This window comes from Scaptodrosophila lebanonensis, unplaced genomic scaffold, assembly GCF_003285725.1.
Source record: "Scaptodrosophila lebanonensis strain 11010-0011.00,11010-0021.00 unplaced genomic scaffold, SlebRS2 tig00000001-arrow-pilon, whole genome shotgun sequence".
In the NCBI taxonomy this organism is placed as follows: Eukaryota; Metazoa; Arthropoda; class Insecta; order Diptera; family Drosophilidae; genus Scaptodrosophila; species Scaptodrosophila lebanonensis.
In genome coordinates this window covers 1758486-1780584 of record NW_022060529.1, presented here as the reverse complement: position 1 = coordinate 1780584, position 22099 = coordinate 1758486, and the positions used below count along the sequence as shown (strand labels likewise).

General features: G+C 40.2%; 6 protein-coding genes across 6 annotated transcripts; 3 read left to right on the top strand and 3 right to left on the bottom strand.

Annotated features, from left to right (window-relative positions):
* Window positions 1–508: 508 nt before the first annotated feature.
* Window positions 509–2990, top strand: LOC115634520 (serine proteinase stubble). The gene is made up of 3 exons (XM_030532326.1): window positions 509–727; window positions 795–1491; window positions 2321–2990. Exons 1-3 carry the CDS (start codon window positions 509–511, stop codon window positions 2962–2964), a joined length of 1560 nt encoding a protein of 519 aa, XP_030388186.1. The 3' UTR covers window positions 2965–2990.
* Window positions 2991–6940: 3950 nt separating this feature from the next.
* Window positions 6941–7810, top strand: LOC115634162. The gene has a single exon (XM_030531742.1). The coding sequence runs from the start codon at window positions 7072–7074 to the stop codon at window positions 7432–7434; it is 363 nt and encodes a 120-aa protein (XP_030387602.1). The 5' UTR covers window positions 6941–7071; the 3' UTR covers window positions 7435–7810.
* Window positions 7811–7944: 134 nt separating this feature from the next.
* On the top strand, window positions 7945–9141 carry LOC115634185. Its single transcript, XM_030531772.1, has 2 exons — window positions 7945–8018; window positions 8075–9141. The coding sequence occupies exon 2, from the start codon at window positions 8519–8521 to the stop codon at window positions 8867–8869; it is 351 nt and encodes a 116-aa protein (XP_030387632.1). The 5' UTR covers window positions 7945–8018; window positions 8075–8518; the 3' UTR covers window positions 8870–9141.
* Window positions 9142–11023: 1882 nt separating this feature from the next.
* On the bottom strand, window positions 11024–11755 carry LOC115634518. Its single transcript, XM_030532285.1, has one exon. It carries the CDS (start codon window positions 11753–11755, stop codon window positions 11024–11026), a length of 732 nt encoding a protein of 243 aa, XP_030388145.1.
* A 1311-nt stretch (window positions 11756–13066) lies between these two features.
* Window positions 13067–15391, bottom strand: LOC115620685 (venom serine protease). The gene is made up of 4 exons (XM_030514057.1): window positions 15167–15391; window positions 14667–15099; window positions 14051–14219; window positions 13067–13991 (listed from the first exon to the last, which is right to left on the bottom strand). Exons 1-4 carry the CDS (start codon window positions 15389–15391, stop codon window positions 13616–13618), a joined length of 1203 nt encoding a protein of 400 aa, XP_030369917.1. The 3' UTR covers window positions 13067–13615.
* A 1177-nt stretch (window positions 15392–16568) lies between these two features.
* Window positions 16569–19119, bottom strand: LOC115620677 (venom serine protease). The gene is made up of 5 exons (XM_030514045.1): window positions 18876–19119; window positions 18480–18804; window positions 17410–17508; window positions 17172–17337; window positions 16569–17112 (listed from the first exon to the last, which is right to left on the bottom strand). Exons 1-5 carry the CDS (start codon window positions 19107–19109, stop codon window positions 16725–16727), a joined length of 1212 nt encoding a protein of 403 aa, XP_030369905.1. The 5' UTR covers window positions 19110–19119; the 3' UTR covers window positions 16569–16724.
* Between the last annotated feature and the right edge of the window lie 2980 nt (window positions 19120–22099).

Genomic DNA, 22099 nt, shown 5'->3' with positions numbered 1-22099 from the left:
AAAAGCAACCTATTTATTTGCCATTCTTCAATTTACATTCCAATAGAAGCTATCTAAAAATGTCAATTTGCCTGTTTTATGCGATATTTGATATACATATAGTATGTGTGTGCGATTTCCAATCACTGATCTCTCTCTCTCTCTCTCTCTCATCCTTATACATTGTATTGGTATTTATGTAAATGGAGAATATGTTGATTCGTTTCAAATTTCAATAGCTTTAAAGAAGGGAAGTATTCCCAGAAATTTCTCCAGAACCACGGACATAATGTTGGATTGATTTTTACATTTCAACAGTTAACAGATAGTTATGCCACTATGGTTTCTCAGATTTGTTGTCTAGTTTCGTTGTACGCCCTTGCGTGACTTGCGCTGTCAATGCCTGTTGCCAGATGTGTTGAGAAGGTGTCGGCAGTCCACATGCCGGCGCAGATTCTTAAGCTCGTGGCGTCCGTGCGGCACGCTCAGTGCGTCCGCGATCGTTGCTGGGCTTGCTTCGTGACCGACCATGTGGCTTCTGTGGTTTCTGCTCATTGTCGAGCTGCACTGTGGACTCGCGCTGTACGAGCAATGCAACCATCAGATGGAGCTGCGGCCTGGCCAGAAAGTGTACATTAACTCCCCTTATTATCCGGGTGAGTACCCAGCGGGCACTTCCTGCCGCTATACGGTGAAAGCGCCAACGGATTATGTGCTCAGCTTCAAGTGCGAGCTGCAGCTGAGAACGGTGAGTGGAGTAGGGAATGATATGAATGGAGTATGGAAGCTAGAGGATTTGTGTGCTTTGTCCACAGGCCGTGACGGACACAAATTGTGAAAAGGAGGTGTTTCACTTCAATGCCGAGGGTGACGAGTTGCTGACGCGTTCCGAGTTTTTTTGCGGCAGCGGCAAAGTCGAGCGTCAAAGTTTTCTGAATCGCGCTGTGATTTCCTATATTTCACAGCGTGGTGTGCTCCCAAAGTTCAGGGATAAGCTCAAGGCACAATTCAGCATCAGCAGCAACAGCAACAGCACTACCTCAACAACAACAACAACAACAACAACTCCAGCACCTCTGACTGAGTCTGAGAGTTTAACGGACTCGGTGCTGCACGTGCTGGAGGATGTGGGCGTAAGTGACGCCTTGGCTTATATGGCTGCGCTACTTTATAACGAACCAGATGCTGGTGCTCAGTCTCAGGCAATTGCGAGCACAACTTACTTGGAACAATTGCCCAACAGCTACGCATGGCGTCCGGCAAAAAGTGCCGTGGCTTCCGTTAAACGTGCCAAGATTGTGACTTCCTTAGTTGGCTATCCAGCGGGTGTGCCCGGAGGTGGTCGCTTCACCTGCTTGGTTGAGGCGCTGGCGCCCATCTGCGAGTGCGGCTGGAGCATGACGCTGAAAATTGCCAGTCCTGTGGACAGTGAGGCGGCCCTCAATGAGTTCCCATCCATGGCAGGTGTGCTGACTAAGCGGCAGGGCAAGATCTTTTGTGGAGCCGCCATAAGTAAGTGATTGATTCAAATTGTAGGAATTCTGCCAGTTCATGAGTAAAGAAAGCAAAACGCGTTGCTTAAAATCGAGGCTGTCGAGTCCCAAGTATAGATGAAGGTCAGATTCGAGAGATTAGAGTTGGTTGGTTTGGTTTGGTTTGGTCAGACAGGCAAATAGTTTGTGCAATTTTCTGCCTATGTTATGATTATGTTATACTGCAGCTTAAATTACGTTTCTGAAACACATGTTTCTTTATTAGAAACCGATTAAAGTAGTGATTTTTAATACAATTTTTGGCCAAACAAACTATTGAAGTTGTGTTCACATTTGTCGAATTTCAGAATTTCAATTAAAACCAATACGAATTCTATGTTAAACTATAAGGTTTTGCTTCAAAAAACCAGTTTCAAAATATGTGTGAGGTACTTGTATTTATAAATTCCTATTATATGCCACAGCTTAAACAATTTACGCTTAGGCTAGTAGACTAAGTTCCTTGAGTGAACTATAGTTTAAACTTTTCTTCAAATGCTTGCCTATGTCTACATACATGTATGTGTCGCAGTAGAATCGATTCTTCTAGTTGAAGTTCTCAGGAAGGAGTGTAGGAATACAAAAGTCGGTTCTAAGCATTAATTTGTAATGTTTTAAGCAGTTTAGAAGCTGGGAAATGTTGTGTTGTGTTAAAATGTGACCTGCTATGTAACTGGACTTCATTGGAGCTAAAACATGGTTGCCAATCAACATAACCCACATCCCTTATTCATCGCCATTCCTCATACATTCATCCAAATAATGAGCCCGCACTTAATGCAAATGGAATTTGTTGCTCTTCCACACAGTACACCAGCGGTATTTGATTTCCGGAGCGCATTGTTTTCTCACCCCTGAGACGGGCAGCGCCTCCTTGTTGCGTGTGGTTGTGGGCGAGCACGATTTGTCCAGCCTTTACGAATCTCTGTATACACAACACTATGACCTGGACGCTCTGATTCCACATGAGAAATTCAGTCGCACCAATGGCCAGATACGGAATGATATAGCGCTGTTGCGCACCCGCTTGCCCATGATCTGGAGTCGGAGTGTAGGCCCAGCTTGTCTGCCACTGCGTCCAGTGGACGGCAAGAAGCTGCCCCATGTGGGGCAACAGGTGGTAGCAGCCGGCTGGGGAACCACCTCGTTTGGTGGTCCACAATCTCAGCGGTTGTTGAAGACCACGCTTGATGTCATCGACGTCGCCCAGTGTCGTCGTTTGTTGGGCGCGCCGGCACACACCTTCTGCACATACACCCCAGGCAAGGACACCTGCCAGTACGACTCTGGGGGGGCTCTGTATGAGCGCAGCAGTGGACGCCTCGTGGCAGTGGGAATTGTTAGCTATGGCTATGCGTGCGCCACAGAACAGCCTTCAGTCAATACACGCGTGGCTTCTTTTGTGAAATGGATTCGCGCCAAGACTCCCGAGGTGAAGTATTGTGTGAGATGAAGGCCTGTACAGGATCCATGGTGGCTCGACAATACGTAATAGACGTGATAACAACAAGAGAGAATTAATAAACCGATAGCAGCTTGACTTGGTCTCGCAAATCACTTCTTTTTACGACTAACCGATTTGACAATTACAAATAAATGACAAGGATAACGTTTCTGCAACGAAAAAATGGGGTGGGAATTAAAAAAAAAAACAAATTCGTTTTGCTTACGGATTTGAACGGGCTCAGTCTTGTAAAATGTATCGGGTCGGAGGGATTTGTAATTACATAATTACATAATTTTTACCTTCTGCAAAGCTTTGGGTAACATATCATTATCAAAATCATAAAAACGGTGGGAATTGAAAAGAAATGAAGTGGCTGAGAAGTGCATTTTTAGTTTCTTCTCTTCCAGGTAACGCTAACAGAATCTTACTCCGGATTTCAACAAAGCGTTGTCAAAATATTTGTATTCACAGAGTGCTTTTATTTAAAACTATCTATCGTGGACAATCATTGTTAAATCATCATCATCAATCAATCATCAATCATGGTTAAATAAACTTGACTTGATTTATTTCATTTATTAAATATGAACTCCAAATATTGTTAGCTGTTTATATGAAGAATTAAAAAGTAAAAAGGTTCTTTTTCAAAGAGAAGTGCGCTAGAAGTGCGTTTAAATTTCGCACTCTTCCAGGCAGCTTGTCATCTTCCATATTCCATCCAAGCCATGTCAAAGTGCGGGAAGTACGAGTATATGATTGAAGTAGATAAGCATAAAGTTGTGGAAAGCCTCAGAACTAGGCTAGGCATAAGAACATGCCATTTTTCAAAATGTTGTTCAATCAGCTAGTTGTCATACATACTTGTAGATAAATACATAAGTACATACGATTGGTGTAAATTTCTTCACTTCGCTTGAACACTTCGCATGCCGAGCTATTCATGCAGGCACTCATCAATCATTCATGTAAATCTTAACGCCTCAATTGAGCTCAATGCCTGCTGCACATTGCAATTAAGCGCAAATGTCAACTAATTAACAACACAGGGATGGCATGGACTGCACAGGCTGTGCTGGCCACGTTGGCTGCCATTGAAACTGGAGTCCTTGCCAAAGCCAAAGCCAAAGCCGAATCCGCAGCCCAAACCCAACCGTTTCGACTGTCAATGCGAAAGATCTTCAATGTTGTTTAGCAGCTCTTTTTTTTGTATGTTTCTTTTTGCTTTTGTTTGGTGGGCTCGTTTGTTTTGATTTGTTTGCATTTGGCTGATGCTGTCGTCTTCTTTTCAAATAAATAATTAAACGTTTTGGCATAACATATGAACATTGCTTTTAGGCTTAAAGGTAACAAAAATCGCAAGCACTGTGTAGTCTGCCTGGCTGCCTGACTGCCTGACTGGCTGACTGGCATCGTCGTTATCGTCGCCCCCGCCATATACTAGTATGGTACGTTGGTGGTTGGAGGTTTTGTATGGAGAGGTTTTGTCTAATGTTCGTTGCATTTTTTCAATGCACACCCGCACTCTCCACGCAGACTCCGATGTCTGCAACAACTAAGCCGCCTGCATTTTTCTTTTGCCTGCATTTAGGCGCTGTTGCAATGTATTGGCTGTGTCCTTTTCTCTACTGCTCCTGCTCCTGACTATGTTGCCATGTGTGTTGGTTGCATGTGTTTGTTTGCTTTTTTTTTAGTCGGTACATGTCTGTGCCTTGCAAGCCTGTTGTTCAATTTACGTTTGTGCCGCATCAACTGCAGCAGGCATCAAGTGTTGTGGCGCGCTTTTAGGCACATGCCGCGCCCATGGGTGTGGCAAAATGTGCTCTGGCACTAATTGAAAAGCAGCAACAGCAACAGCAACAGCACTAGGAATAGCCACTACCTGCAGTTTTCAATTAATAAGAAAGCAAGCCCAATGCCTCTATCCATCCATCTCGCTCTTCTATGCTGCACTTGATTACAAAAAAGTGAAATAAAAACTAAAAAATAGAGCGGCGGCAGCGTTGGCGTAATGCGCGCCTAAACATCGACGCTTAGTTCTCGTTTTGGAAATGTAAAAAGCATGCATTCAACTCCCAGCTAACAAGCTTAAAAGGCAATTTGGTAAACGGAAGCAGAAATTGCTAAAAAATATTGACGCTACTGCTCATGCAATTGACGTTTTCGATCGCGCACGGGGCGTTCGTAACCTAACACCCTTTATGGCGCAAAAGCTGGCCAATTGTCTTGAAAAAAAATCGCAAAAAGCATACGGGTTTGTAGTTTAGGCTTTTTTTTCCACTCTGCAATATTTTCCATACAATTTCTCGTGGTCAAAAATTAGCGAAACAGACCTTTATCAGTAGGCAACACATTCTAGTTGTATTTTGTGTTCACATTTCAAAATTCAGGAAAAAGCACACACATGTACACTTCACACTTCACCGAAAACATTTAGAGCAGTCCAAATTTACAGTTTTCATAATAAAAATCTGCGCTTGCAACAAAAAATTCATTAGTGGCTGGTGCATTGGAATTCGATGGGGCTGCAGAGTTCGGTCCGTTTGGTGCACAAATTTAGGCAACTCATCAATCCGCCACATGCGTTTAAATTGCCGGATGAGAACCGACCGCCCCGACTTCTTATCAGAAGCTTTATTAATGTGCGTAACATGGAGGCGGCGAGAATGTTGCCGGTTCCCCGACATCTCCTAAACAGATTCGGATTAACGACCGAGCCGATATTTCGAACGTATCGCACCATTCGCGACGGACGACATCGCTGGATAGACTTTGAACGGGAAGCGGGCAACTCGTACTTCCGGAATTGATGCCACTTTGTCGCACTGTATCATGCAAGCTAGCTTTTGAGCATTGGCGGCTCTTTGGCTCAAGTCTGCTGGCGATGCCCAAAAGTTACGCTCGCATGGGTTTGAAGCGGTTTTCAAAAACAAGTTTTTATTAAATAAAAGGACTATGGTTTGTCAATTTTGTGCTTATTGCTATTCTAAGCTTCAATATCATAAATGTAATAATTAATTAGTTAACATAAATACATATAGGTTCCTGTGCCGTTTTTAAAAGTCTAGTAGGAACATTTACTAAGCGATAACTCCAGCATTTCCATTTTAAAATTAAGACCAATAAAGCCATTTGTTTTGTGCAAATCGAATTCGACAAGTTCACTTGAATTTATTGAATTCTTTTGTTTCTAGATATTTAAAAGCATTGCGGGATTTTCTATTCTAAAGAGCTCAACAGATCCATCCTTAATTGTTTGCAATATTGTGTATAAAGGTCAAATACTCTTTCTTTAAAACTCGAGCGAACGCTAGCAACGAAGACGATGCGTTGTTAGTTAACAGAAGAAACTTAACATTGGAATTATCAGTTGAGGCTTCACTCCAAGCGAAAAAATTGGAATTTTGACTCAATTGCAAATATTACTGAGTTTATTACTGGGGTTTTGCATCCTGCTTAGGTATACAAGGTCTTTTCTTTGTAGAGCTGCACAGTTTTTTGTGTCATAATTATAAAGTATCTGCGGTATAATTAAAAAGTGTCTGCGTAAAATGAAACATAAGCTTGCATTTCAATTACCAATCAGATCTTCTCATTTATGGGCGCAGGGTTATATCTTTATTGACTTTAACTTGATATATTCAATATTAATATTCGGTAAACATATCAATATAAAATTGCATTTCAGTTAAAGAAGTGTACCCATTGGTTTAAAATATATACTTTATTCGATATATAACAATTTAATCAGAGTCCCGCATAGACCCACAAAAAAAAAAAAAGATATTAAGAAAATTAATTTCGTAATAAAAAAGCTGTCAAATTTATTAATTCTTCATTTCTTATTTAATTTCTTTTCTAGTAGTTTTGGTTAAAAAATATAGGTACATTTTTTTTATACTTCAGCCAAATGTCAGTCGCCCTACTTCGGCTCAAAAAGCCTGTTATTATCAAAATACACTTTTACGCAGTGTACGTGTTGTATATTCTTTTTAATTTTTATTCAACGTTTCGGCCTATTGTTTGCCAACAAACACATCGCAGCTTTGGAGCCTCAGTTTTCAAAATTTGCGCACGCGTGGAAAAAAAGATATCCGGAATCTATTGCTTAATCACATGCCTACCATGCTTTCGACGGGACTACTAAGAACGACTATCATTGAAGCAACCAAATCACCGTTCGGCTCCAAGACTCGATTGCAGCATAATGAAGCGCACAGGTCTGGAGAGTCCCTAGACTCTCTAGGTAACCAACGCAAGCAAACTAAGTTGCAACAGTTCATTTATAGTCAGCGCGGTGAACAGAATCCCGAGTACCACCATGCACCGCGCTGCTATGTGAAGAACTTTATGAAGTACCAGAATGATCTGGAGAAGCATGGGCAAGAGTTGAGAGTAAACAGGATAATCCATTCAAACCCTCGATACCGTTGGGCCGACTTTCGCAGGCGCATGGTGTATGGAATATACGATATATAGAAGGTTTTCGCAGCTGACAAACCAAAGAAGAATTGTTAGCAGCACTGAAAGCATTCTATACATGATATAGAAATGAGAGAAAAATCAAACGATAGTGGAGAAAAAAAAAAAAAAAATGAAATTTAAACAAAATTCCAAGGGTCCAGAGCGGGAACAAGGTGCGAGCCAATATAATTTTGTCGGAAACTGAAATGAGATGCAGCTTTTGAAAACCGAAACTTGTATTGCTTAGCGGTTTGAAAACCGAAATATTGATTATTTTGCGGACTATCTCTGTCACAGCACTATTCTCACGGACACGCAGTGTGCTGCATTTCTAAAATCAAATCCCTGGTGGAAAGACTACAATAAATGAAAAATATATCTTTGAACTATCTGTATCTATGAATTTGTAGCCTAGCCTTAGAAGATGCCTTGATTAATGCTTAAAAGATTAAAGGTTGCTGTTCAAGAAAAGTCTGCGATTTGAATAAAACTCCATACAATTAGAATGTGGCAGAAGCTAAGAGCTAAGAGAAGATACTTCCCCCCAGAGGCAGTCGTGTGGGAAACCTACATATGTAACTGCTTATTGCCTCACAAAGGTAACTACTGGACGAAGAATCCTTGCGTACCCTTTACCATATTTTTCCATGCAAAGGTTTCTCTAAGCCTTTAGGCTAACTCTCGCCAGATGACGTTAAGGGGCAAAAGATGACTAACTATAGGATGGGTCGAACGATCACCACTTAGATCGAGTGCACCCCACAGGAAAGGACTCCCATATGGTGCACGACTAAACAGCATTTGTAGTTTTTACAAGTTCCATATGAACGATCGGTAAAAAATACTGGAAATTGGAAAGATGTTCGAACCGAAGTTCGTATTCATGAGCTTTTTATGTTGAAGTACTTCATAGTGTAGCTTCCAGTACAACAATTGGTGCATAAGGTTTATGTTCGTAAAAAGACTGTGCGCCACTTGAACGTTAAGCCTGTTTAGACTTTTAAGTCACTTACTTTGGTTTAGTCAGGAAAGGAAAAGGAAACACACACGAAAAAATTCAAATTCCAAATTTTAAGTTTTATTAAATTTTATTAACACCATGTTGGCCAATCAGCTGCGCAGCAGCTCTTTGCTCTGCCGTCGTTTTGCGACTTCGCCGCTTGCAGTACGCTTTTATCGCGTTCGTCCAACTTTCCTGCCCAGTTGCGAGTCCCGTCACCCGGAAACGCGTCGAAGCCAAGACGAGGTTTATGTGCATGACTTCTTGCAGCGTCATCAGCACATACATCCCGGCTCTGGTTCGGACATCAATTTGCGGAGGCGTATGCGTATAAAGTATGGCAGGGCTCTGACAAAGCATCCGCTGCACGAAGAGAATCGATGCTTCTCACACAAACATCGTTGGAACGAGTTCCGGCGTAAACTGGTCCTTGGAGCACATGCCACTTGAGTGGTTAGGCTAGAAGATGTTCTATAAGGGCGCCAGACATTCATTAATGAGTAGCTAGGTTTGGCGATTTCCAACCACCTCATTTGAAATACTAAAGATGTAGGTTGGAAGGAAGTCAATAGGCGTGCAACGGAAATGTGATTGCACAAATATTTTATGAATTTTATCGGAAATAATAATGTTCTGCTCTACAAGTATAGACCCTAAATATTTGCATTCCACTGACAACAATTTAATAAAAACTCCCACAAAATAATTAATATATACTTGTAGAACCAGTTGTTATTATTTTTTAGAGCGATGTCAGAACTGCTTTGTTTTTCTTCTTGATGTGTTGGCCTACCTGTTCTGGCCATTGTGTTTATTATCAGCCAAGTATTCTTATTCGTTTGCTACTTAACACGCAGGTTTGCTCTTCACAAACTAGCGACAATCTTTGGCATATTTTCATGTCCTTTCTTTCGAAAAAAGTAAAAAAAAAAGTGGCAAAGAGTGGTCCGCATACAAAACCGAGTGCACTCCAGTAATATGCTTCATAATTTTTATTGTCAACCCCATTTGGGTTGCCACTTGACAACAAAAGCTCACGAGCGCTTGGCATAAAAACAAACGCAAAGCAAAAGGCACAAAATGAAGTGCAAGCGGCAACAGCAGCAAAAACAACAACAACAACAACAACAACAGTTGGTGAATGCAACAAAGCGCACAACAGCATCAAGCACTTTTTTTTGTTTTTTGTAAAGTAGCATAAATTTTATAATATACAAGTAGAAAAAATCGATGTTAAAAAGGCGACGCGCACAGCAGTCGTCTGCAGAGCAAAGGATTAGGGTCCAGGCAGAAGGATATGGCTGGCTGCCTTGCCACCGACTCGTCGAGTGCTTGGCTGCCTGCTTGTTGGCCACTTCTCATTCAAAGCACCAAGTCCTTGGTGTCCCACTAGCGTACTCTGACCGCCCCCCGCAGTACAGTGGGGACGGGCCGCTGCCGACTCCTGTCTGTTTGTCTGCAATTAACTTGCAGGAAAATTCTGATTTCATTTCTCATTGTTATTGTTGTTGCCATTTCTAGTGTTTTCTGCGAGTTAATTTTGATGTACATACATTTTTTTCATGTTGTTGCAAATTTGCAATTCATTTTTTCCCTTTTTTATGTTCTGTGTGCCGCTTGGCACTTGTTGACGTAATTAGACGCGACAGAGGCTTTGATGTGCCTGGCCAAATTGGGCTAAGTACTTAGTAAGCAGAGCCGAGAGTCTGAGTGCGAGCACACTGTAGAGTTTGGGTGTCAAAGGGTTTTTAATTGTTTAATTACGTTTCGGCATTGCTGCTGCTTACGAGTGCTGTGCACTAATGAGAAGAATCGCTTCAACTTGAAAAGAAACAATCAAGTATTTCGAGGGCTTGAAGGCTCACTAGTGAGTTTCCCTACAGTACGTGTACAATAGTAATGGACAAGTAGAGAGTGGTATTCGGTTTGAGAACGAAGAAAAGAGAACAAATTCGATTTGGACATATTAGAAGTGTGAAAAGGCATTAATGGAATTATGTAAATGAATTGAAACAAAAATAAGAAACATATTGCAGCAGATGGGAGCATTGGGAGTATTTTATTTTATACAAGCACACAAATTTAGAATTGTAATCAATCGACTTGAAGGTATTCTTATTGAAATTAATCAAAGTAAACTATTTTCAGTATTACTGCTACTTTAATGAAAAACATATATTGCACAGAAACTCGCAATTTTAATGAGTATTTAGCTTACTTATAGGGAGAAGAAAAGATGGCATGTTTATAGAGAACTATTTATTTGTAGCTTCTCTTTATTACTGTGCTAGTTCAGCTATTTATTTTTTTGGTTTTTAATTTGTGATGCCTTTACGCTCTCAAGTGTATTTACATTAAAATTTCATGAAAAAAAAACAACTTATGCTACCCAAAAACGGATTGTTCCTGCGGCCTGAGAATTGCAAAGACCAGCTGGATGGATATAGTCGGAGCTGCGAAAGCTCAGACACGTATTGTTCTCGTGCGTTGATTCTAGATGATTGTAAGCAGTAGGAAGATGTCTGTCCTGTGTCGCTCTTATGTGCTGTAAATCAGTTGTCCAGGCCTTGCGGCTTTTCTTTAATGCCGGCAACTGGTCTTTTATTAGCTTTCGGCACGTCCATAGACCATCTTACGTCTAAAGATTGCCCAGCGGTTACGATGCTGATTGAATGCGCCGTCCGAGAGGTTCACTTTGGCCGATACGGTCGGAAAAGTCAGAGAACGGTTTCTGACTCGACGCAGGAGCTCAGCATCAGCCTTACGTTGCATCTCCACCTGGTCATCCGGTTCGTTGCGTCCGTAGACCACCTCCTGCATTGGAACATATCTCTTTCGCATATTCTCCTCGCTCGACTCTTCTTGAACACTTTCCGCCCTAGTTTCTTCTTTGGGTTCTGGCTCGGACCACATATAAACCTCCCTCTGCTGTCTCATATTTAATGGCCTCAGCTTCGGCTCCATGAAGGCAGGTGAAGGTCTAGTACTGCCTTCATTTTGCATCAGATTTGTCCTGCTCCCCCTGAACGGCTCTTCCAGACTGGTTCCTCTGAAGCGGGTCTCGGTTGCGCTGATGTTTCCTTTGATGGTTTCTTCCGAGTTTCCTTCAGTTGGGGCCACACGGAAGCTGGGGCCCTGTAGATGCGCTCGTACGGCAGCAAAGGCCTCCTCGCGCTTCGGCCACTCTTCCAAGTACCTGCGCTTAGGCGTAGCAGGCCGCATCCTCTCCTCATCATCCATGGCCAGTCTCCTAAAATTGGCGATCTGCATGTATCTGATGCCCCCCAGAAGGTGCGGCATCGCTAGAATTCCCTTGGTTTTAGACATCGACGACATGTTTTTGTTTTGGGAAACTGCAAAATTTTGAACTCTGAATTTCGGCTATTTTTTTTTACTTAAAAAATAAATAATAAAATAAAATATTTGTGGTTGTTTGTAGCTGACCTGAATTTTGAAACTGACTATACCTTAGGCTTGGGCTCTGACAAATGACTAACGCATTGAAATATTATTAAATGCTATCACGATTTGGCGCTATTTTCGTTTAGAATACCTCGCGAGTTCAATAGAAAGCATTGTAAGGCGAACAATCAAGAGTCTTTTGGTTCATTTACTACTATATATGTCTATTTATTTATTTCAGCAAATTTCAATCAAAATCTACTCTTCCAAATTCCTCAATAAATCGAAAACTAATAATGAATTGTGCCCTGCCTTTCCCAATTAATAATTGTCGAACGCTGTGTTGCTAAAGGACAACAAGAATTTAACGCAGTTTTGAGATAACAAAAAGCAGACAACTACAATAAAAACAATGACTAACAATTGAGTTAGTACACAATTACTACAATAAAACTACAGCAGTAACAATAACAAAAACAACAACAATTATGATAAAGCTGCACTTTACAAGCCACCCACCAACAATAAAATCAACAAGAAGGCCTCTAAAGTAAACCGAGCATTTACTTGAAGGAAAACGACGTCTGATTACTCTACGATGGCCAAGGCCAGCATAAGATTTCAAACTAAAAGCACAGAAGTATTGAAACTAAAGCTGCATTAGGCAATTGAAAATGTGTTGCAGCCTTAACAAGCAAATATCTGGAATACTATATGGTACGAATTTTTCTAGTGAGGATATGCCCTCCGTTTTAGCTTTTATTTGTTAGCCTATCGGATATTCAAACTACTTATAATGTGTTGCTTTAGCGTCTATTTTGCGAATGGGGGAAATAATTTAGTTAACAAATAAGTTACAAAAATATTTCTATTACTTGTGTCGTCCTTCTTTCCAACTGGCTCACAACCGTTTGGCCATTGAAGGGCTTCCACTTTTTATGGCATTGTATAGTATTTCATGCTGATAGTTGCATAAATTAAATCTTATGTATATATCTTTTTCTCGTGCGATTGTGGCTTCCCTGAAAAGCATTAAGTATTTCGTTTCTTTCATTCCTAAAGCTTTATCAAAGGCTTGATTGTATAAATTTATAAATTATACATTTATAACTGGTTAAAAATCGATCAAGTGCCTCTTTTGAGCCTATATTTAGGATTTAGAAACCAATGAAGTGCTATGCCAATGGAAAAGTATGAGACATTATCAAAAAAAAAAGAAAAAGAGGACTTCCAGAACACTATATGCAGTTTATAAATAATTTAGTATTTACTTTTTAAGGTTCAATAAAATCGGTAAAGTTTTAACATTTTGATTGATCAAAAACGCTTCTTAGAAACTCTATTGTCTAGTCCACCTATACAATATAGTATGTGGCAATGCTTTATTATAAAATTTGAATACTTTCTATTTTAGAAAAGTGTAGTCACACATTCAGAATTACTTTGCTGTCTTGCGTTAGAGAACTAGGTATTGAGCCTGCGGACTGAAGTGCGTTCGGATGTGATGTGCATGGTTGGAGGGAAATTCTCTGTGCTTTGTTTAAATATAGGCAAAACATGTCACAGCTTTTTAATTTAAATGCAAATTAAGGCTTTTGTCAACACTCGAAGGCTGGCAAGAACTAAGAAGTGGAAGACGCAGGGCAACGCACAAGGCGTTCGAGCAGCAAGTGCTTGTGGCAAGTGCATTGGAGCAGGAATCAAAATAGAGTTAGCAAGGACGAGATTGAGGCATATGCATGTCGAAGGAAATATGGCTTGCCAAACTTGGCTCTACTTCAATTTGTAATTCGTTTAGCGCACACAAACTCCACCACCCACATATCTCCACAGCCAATTGAGATGCGCTGTTATCCGCGTGTTCACACCAATGCCATAGCGTTGTCCACAGACGCGTCCATAGCTGATGACGCCAAGCAGGAAGAGTCGCTGCTGCTGCCGCAAAATTACTGGGCCTCCCGAGTCATACTGACACGAGTCCTGGCCCTGACCTCGTGAGTCGTAAGTGCATATTTGATTTGCAGCAATGCTGGCATTGTATCGTTGCTCGCACACCCGGTTCTCCATCGTAAGCAGTGTGGCCTTCTGCAGGGTATTCGATTTGGGCGCTGTAAATCCTAAAGTTCCCCAGCCAGCAATGTCCACGTTCTCGTAAGCGAATGTTTCGCCGCTACAGAAATAAATAGATTTAGGCACTGCCGACTAAAAAAGCGATTTCTCGACACCTACGATTGACGTGCAGGCAGACAGATAGGCCCAACACCACGCGACCAACGCATGGGCCTGGCGGTCTGTAGCAGAGCAATGTCATTGAGGTCCCCAGAGCTTGTTACCGTATAGGCCGGGTGGTTAATGATGCTACGTATGGGATACTGAGCGGCATAAATGGATTCACTATCTGCGAGGGAAATAAATTACATTATTACTCGAATATGATAATGGTAGCTAAGGAATGTTGAGAAATACTAACACATACAAAATTTATTTAGGACGCAATAATTTATAAAACTTCAGAATAGAGTGGGACATTATGTAAAAGAGAATATCGTTTTCCCACCAAGATAAGCGATGTGTCCACTGGCCAGAGTCATTTCTTCCCATGCAGGCTATAAACATAATTAAGCTATATATGGTTTTTAATAATCTTAATGTGTGTAAAAAAGGATAAAACAAGTCTACGTTCCTAGTCTGAGATATCTAGTTATTCTTATTCAGAAGTTCTCGATGTTCATACTAACAGACGGCTGAACGGACTGTCGGACAGACTCCCACTTGGTCGTCTTCAGGTATTATGCAATTCAATAACTTCGCTAATGAATGCTTTGGTAGGATTTTGTTAACTTACTGCTGCTTAGATCATGCTCGCCCACCAGGGCCATCAGTCGACTGGCCACTGGTTGTCTGGCAGTGCAATGTGCTGCAGTAATAATGTAGCGATCGCTCACAATATTGCCCCCACAGAGGACACGTTGATTGGAGGTGAGATCTCGTAGCGCCACCATCGAGGGATACTCGTGCTTGGCCGCCTCCACGCCGTTGGCTATGCGTGCAGGAAAGGACCAACCGCAATCGCAGGGTGCAGGACGGGTTGTGGCCTGACAACTGAGTCGCGCACGCTGCTGGGTATTCGAGTTGCTGGAATAATATGCCAGAGCCAGAGATTGGAAGTTGGAGAGGCGTGTAATCTGACCCATGCGGCAGTAGCGTTCGGCATCTCGGAATTGCATGTCACCATCGCGAGAGATAAACAGGGACTCTGTGCCACAATTGTCGGGATACTATGCGCCATGGAATAGAGAGTTAGAGAACATTTTCCAGTTTTGTTTTGGCTTAAGCAGCACCTACCACTTCGAAGCGGCAGCTGAGGTGTACAACGTGGTTTGGGGGCGCCACAAGGAGATAGCGACAGCTACTGCCTGGAGGATAGGCGCCGGGGTAATTGATGCTGCTAATATTCAGTCGCTGATTTATCTGTAGGTTGTATTGTCGGCTACATTGCTGAGCTCCGGCAATTGTGACGAGCACCAGAAACTGCGCCAGACTACACCGTAGACTAGACCGTGCAAACATGTCTTTGACTTGGCTACGAGTTAATGCACTGAAGCTAAAGCTGCAAATGCGCTCTATACTTATATAGTAAATGGCAGCTGATAAGGCGCGAGAATTTCATTGCATAAGAGCCATAACTCTTAAGATCAGAGCAAATATCAGACAAAACAAATGGGGTTTTAAAGTCAATGTCAGTGTGCGAAGGCAATTCATAACTCATGGAATGCAACTAAAGGCGTCGCCTTTTGGTTTTTTCTCAAATACGACCCGTGTCGTGTATAGCTGTAGATTTATAGATAGATTTATTTAAAAAAAATAACAGAATCTGGATATCAAGTTTGGTAAATTCTAGCTCTTTGTACCTCGCGTCCATTTGAATTCCAATTAAGTACTATATTTTGAGCGTGCGCATTATTTTTTACCGATCGAACTTTATTAAAGAGCTTAATCTTGAAGTTTCATCTGAGTAACAAGTGAGTGTTGTAATATTTAGATTGATTAGGGATAAGTCAAGTACAAGTACAAAATAGGTATTATTTCAAGTTTATTTCGCTTTCAATTCGTTTAATGTTGTATCATATGAGTAGTTCATTAATTGATTAATATATTTTACACTTGTGTTAAGAACATTAAACCTTGATATATTATCGTAAAACAAACCTATTTACTAAAAATAGTCCTTTGGAAAACTTAAGCTTATCGTGGTATAAGAATTGGTGGATTTCATTGTCTCTATTCAGCCTTCGATTACAGACACTTTAGCATTCCTTGAACGCCAACGATATCTTCGTGACACTCTCTTATAACATATTCCTGCCACATATTCTCTGACAGGTCGAAGATTGTCAAATATACAAAAACCAAAATGAATATATCCGTTCGTGCACAACAGGCTTCCCTTTAACTCATTAGATTATCCAAAAATGGTTGACGCAACATTAAACTGTTGTCGTTTTCTTTTTAGCTTTTATTGTATTTAATGGAATATAAAACTTCGGATTTGCATGAAAAGCGGATGCATCGATATTAAACTTTTCAAATAGATTAAAGCATTGATTTAAGCCTTTTGTAATATATTATTGATATTCTGATATCTGATAAGTTTGTTCTAGTACTAGTGTGGTTTCCAAAAATCTTTTCATGCATTGACAGCCTTATTTGTGGACCCCTTTGAATAACGATCAGAAAGCATTTTTAATGATTTTTGCATATCGGCCATACTTGTATATAGAAGTATTTACACTGTACAGATATGGTAAGACCGTTCATGGCTCTCATTCTGCGACTCATCAATTATATATATTTAACATAACAATAGTAACCCAATTGGCAAGACTCCTTCTTATGCTTTTATTCACATTGAGACCACACAGTTGGAGTTGCCGATTTTGTTCCGTATCCAAGGTACATAGCTGGTAATGCGGGTGTTGACACCCATGGGATAAGAGCCAGCTGCGCAATCCTTGCCAAAACTGATCACGCCCGCCAGGTAATGGCGGGGCTGTTTAAAGATTACTGGGCCACCCGAATCGTACTGACAGGAGTCTCTTGCATTGCCAGAAACGTCGTATGTGCATATTTGACCCGAATTTATGGTAGCGATTCCATTGTATTCTGTCTGGCAAACCTGGTTGTCCACCACCATGAGGGTGATCTTCTGCAGAGTGGCTGAGGTGGGACCGGCAAAGAATAAGGTGCCCCAGCCAATCACATCTACGTTGCTGTAGGTGAAATCGTTGGTGCTACGAGTGCGAAAGAGTGTTAATATCTCTGTTATCTCTGTTTGGTTGGTTCGACTTACGTTCCTGTTGGAGGCAAGCAAACGGGTCCACTACCGCGCGTCCACTTTATAGTGGTGGACGTAATCAAAACTGCTATATCATTGACTACCTCTGGGTCGTTTTGGTATTGCTCATGCCTCAATATTTGCATAATATTATATTGCGCATAATATCTAGAGCTGGATGCTGTGACAGAAATAATTTCTTGCTTGATTAGTCAAATACGGGTATTGATCTATATAAAATGCCGGCACTTACGGTTTTGTAAATTGTTTGTGCCTACAATGGCTATAACGTCGGAGGGCTGAGCGATTTGTAGAACGCAATGGGCAGCGGAGACAATATGTCGATGGGAAACTGTAATAACACAAGAAAGAACGCTACAGTCGAGCAAGCCCGACAGTAAAATACCCTGTACTCTCCACAAAAAAAGAAAATTAAAAAAAAGACATAAAAAGAATTGAATTATTTAAAACAAATTGAATTAACTAATTAAATTAATAAAGAAAATTGATTGAATACATACATCGAAGACATGTTTATGTAGAGTTTTACATTTATATCATGTGCCTATGTGTATTTAAATGCGTATATGTATGCAGCACAAAGTTGAACCAAAACAGCAACAACAACAGCTGCGGGCAGCGCTACAAGCCGAGCAGGGGCAGCGATTTTATTTATGGCTATTCCTTTCTTCAGAATTGAGCTATCATGATGATATGTTGGCATACGGACACATAAGCGCTAACTGGACGTAACTACCAAATTTGATTTCAAAATTCCAAGAATTACGGGAGCTATATAAAATCGCGAATAGCGGGGGAGTGGGGGGTGCATCGTAAAAAAGGAACAAACTCGTCCTTTCTCGGGCTCAGAAGAATGTGAATACCAAATATGGTTATTCTAGCTCTTGTACTTTCTGAGATCCTTGCGTTCATACAGACGGACAGACAGACGGACATGGTTATATCGACTCGGCTTGTCTGTCTGTTACATACACTCGCACAAAACTAGTATACCCTTTCACCCTTTGGGTACAGGGTATACAAAAAACAAAAAATCATATTATGTGGATGTCACAGCCCAGAGTCGATGTAACATTTTAGAATACGATGTATTATATATATATTTTAGCGTGGTTTCCTTTTTGTACTTAGTTTGTCATGATCCTTCAACTTTCAAAAATGTAATTATTGAGGTGCACTTTTGGTGATTTCGTCTAATGGCTCATAATATAGACACCATACCTTGCCACGCTTTTGCATGGGCTAGCTCTACACCTTTGAAATAATGTTTTCTACGATTATATGATTGCTATCCTCACTTACCTATGACCCCACCACAGAACGAAGGCTGATTGCTTTGTCTGTTCTTCAGGGCTACCATGCTGGGGAATTCGTTGATTGAGGCCTGCTGTCCATTAGCAATGCGCATATTGATTGACCAACCACAGCTGCAGGGCTGAGGCTGGACATCTAGGGTGCACTTGAAGTTACCCGAACTATAGCTGTCCGAAATGTAGGCCAAGACAAGTTCGGTAAATAGCGACTCCCGTGAAAAGGAGCCAGTGCCGCAAAAATTCTCCGAGCCCCGCATCAGCAAATCCCCCTCGTTGTCCAGATAGAAATTGTCTGTTGAGCACTGTCCGTTTGTCTGTATAAAGATCATGACTTAAGTAATCAGCTCCAGTAAATGGTTTACCGTCCACCACGACCATCACCTACTGAGGGCAAGTTCACATTGCATTGTATTTTGATGTAGTAGTCCAAGGGCGCCACAAACTTGTAGCGGCAGGAGGTGCCCGCTGGATAATTATTGGGGTAGTAGGGCGACTCTACATAGGAGAGGCCGGGCTGTAGTTGATAAGTATTGTCACAGCCCGCGAAGTAGGCACTCGCAGTGAGCTGCACGAGCAGCACTACCAGCCCGCAGAGCGTTATCAGATAATTTGAAGACATTACTTTTAGCACGACCGCCCGATTGAAATGCGAACTCTAGACTGCGCGTATTTTCACTTGCGCCCCAAGCGTAATACAAACTAGAGGCGAGTAAAGAATCCAATTTGCTTCATAATACAATAAAATAAAATGAGCGCCCCGCAAAATGAAAACAGTTGATAAAACATGGTTAGACAAATAGGCGTACCTGCAGCTTATACGCGTGCTGCTTGCCGTCGCGTATACGCCGCTTTGGTTCAATACTATTTAAACGATTTCCCACTTCAATGACAATGACGACAAAAACCTGCATGCCATTCGTCACTGCAGTTGTGCAAATATATAGTAAAAGCCTCAAATGCCGAGCAACTGATGACCTCCGGAGCTCTCGTTTTTGAACTTGGCCGTTTTGAATAACAACAACAGCAGCAGCAATAACATCGTGTTGGTACATCTATCACTGCGAAAAACAAATTTTCCATATTTTAAAATGTTCTCTTAAGAGGAAATATTTTATTTAAATTGAGAAATCTTTCTCACATTCCTGGACACGACGGAAACATCTGCGATCACATAAAGTATTTTCATTTCTTCCTGCTTTTCTTCTTCATTTTTTTGCTTCTGCGGAATTTTTTTTTGGGTAGAGGGTGTTTACTTGTAGGGTTTGCTCGTTTCGCCTTGAAATTCAGAAACGAACAATGCATGATTATTCTTCGAGTTATTTATAATAATCTATTGCGATTGTGTGTTTTAAACTAGATTTCTAACCAAGGTGAGAAATATATTTGATTATTTCTGAATATTCTAGTTGAAAAAAAATATTGTGGAGTGATTCAAACCCACAACAGAGCTAATGCGGGTAACAACTGATTCGTTAAAAACAACTAAATAAAGAACAGAAATTTTTATAAACGAACGAAAATAAAATACGGCTTTATACATCTTTTCGAATATTACTTTCCAAAATCCAATAATTAGTGAATAGGGAGTAGGGACTGAAACATCTTTCTCTGTTAATGCATTTATCTTAATACATAGCTAAAAGCTATTAAAGTTTCAAAAATTAAAAAATCATATCAATTGGTGTTGTGAAATAATAAGAAGAATAATTTAACCAAACCATGATATCGATGTTTTTTTTTTTCCCATAAACGATTGGGAACCAATTCGATAGTTGGATTCCCCGAAAAAAATTGTCTCAAGAGTAAAACTAGTTGCGTTTATTTGAAATTCAAGTGGAATTATCTAATTACCGCATAGTTTTTTCCGTGTGTATTTAAATGAAATCCATGTGATAAGAAATGTTTTTATTTTTAAACGCTGCCTGCACAATGTTTGGTTAAAGCTTAGTCTGCGGGAGGGTGCTGCACCCGGTACGAGTATACGTCGACAGCTGCTGTTAAAGCAAATAAATTATCAACTTTGTGGGTCACGGTATTTTTCCTTAGATTTTGCTGGATTAGTTAGAAATTATATTTGGCTCGTATTACCAACTTTTTACAGTTCCTCTTTGCTTGATAAGCTCGCGTGAAAAGACAAATAAACATTTTAAATAAAGAGTCTTAATTAAAAGCTAATTACACATATTATTCGTATACAATATGAGTAAGAAAATGTCAACAGAATGAGCTGTTTAAATAAGTAGATAGGCAAGTATTACCAACAGGCGCTCATTTAAAAAGAATATAACGCGAGAACTCAGTATTAAAGAAATAAAAGCTATATGTGAAGAAGAAAGGAAGTATTGCAAAAGATTTATATATTCTTATACTATCCAAGTGTCTGATAAGATGCTAGCCATATAAAAACCACTTTCATGACATTTAAACTTTTTGTGAAATAAATTAGGCTGTCAAAAGAAACTGAGAATAAGGGGAAAGTTGCAAAATACAATCAGTAAAGAATTTACAGAGAAGAACCAACAAATTGATTGAAAAAATGTGAACAAAAATATCTATCAGACAATTGACAAACATATGTTTATGAATCGAAATCAAAATTATGAATGTTTCACGTTTTCTAACATTTTGTGTGATTTGTCATTTCAAATAACTTTTGAGCATTATTCTTGTCGTGGATCGCTATTAATTTTTGTTAATTTTTTTGAATGTTTATTGCTCTTTCGGAGAATTTGAGACAGAAAAAAACTAGTATCTATGTGCACTGTGAAATGATGACTACAAGTATGTTTACCATTTACTTTATTTATTTACGATTTGAACCCTTTCCTGATCATGTAAGGCACCTTCTATCATATGATCCCCTTCATTGTAATCCTATGAAGGAACATATGATCTGCTTACAATCTTGGTGCTTGGCTAATCAACTCAATTGCTTTAAATGGAGGTTCCCGACATAAATCGACAGTCGAATATTTTGGGATACTTTTTGATTCCAAATTGATGCTTACTTTTTCCACTTCGTGGTTTAAGCTGGGATCCCGACCTCGGCTTGCCATCGTATTCTACGTCCGTCATCAGAAATCTGTAGAACTACCCTTTGTGTAATGGTTTTTCAAAAACATATATTCAGGGACACAGATAAATGAAAATAATATTTAATATATTTATGCATAAATTCGCTAGGCCGATGTGTTCGAGCTAAATAAAAGCTGCATTCATTAAGCAGAATAGGTACAAAATATTAAGCTTATGATTAATTTTTCAGACTTGCTTTCATAGTTTCTGTACTTTGTGGAAAAGTTGTCGAGTTCAACCCTTTCAATATTTTCGTAAAAACTGAACTGATGCACAAGTTTGTGTTTGTATTTAATTAACTTTTTACGTATGCAAATATTCCTACCTATGAATATAGACACAAGCCTGCATTAAGCGGGGAGAAATTCGAAAAAACTAAAAATATGTTGAAAATACAATGTATAATTCGCAAACGTTTGCAGAGACAGCTATCGATTGAATAAAAGGGAACAAAATGAGATGAAAGCCATCAAAGATTTAAATTTTATTATATGCAAAACATATGGCAATTACAGCACAAAAATGGCAACCATT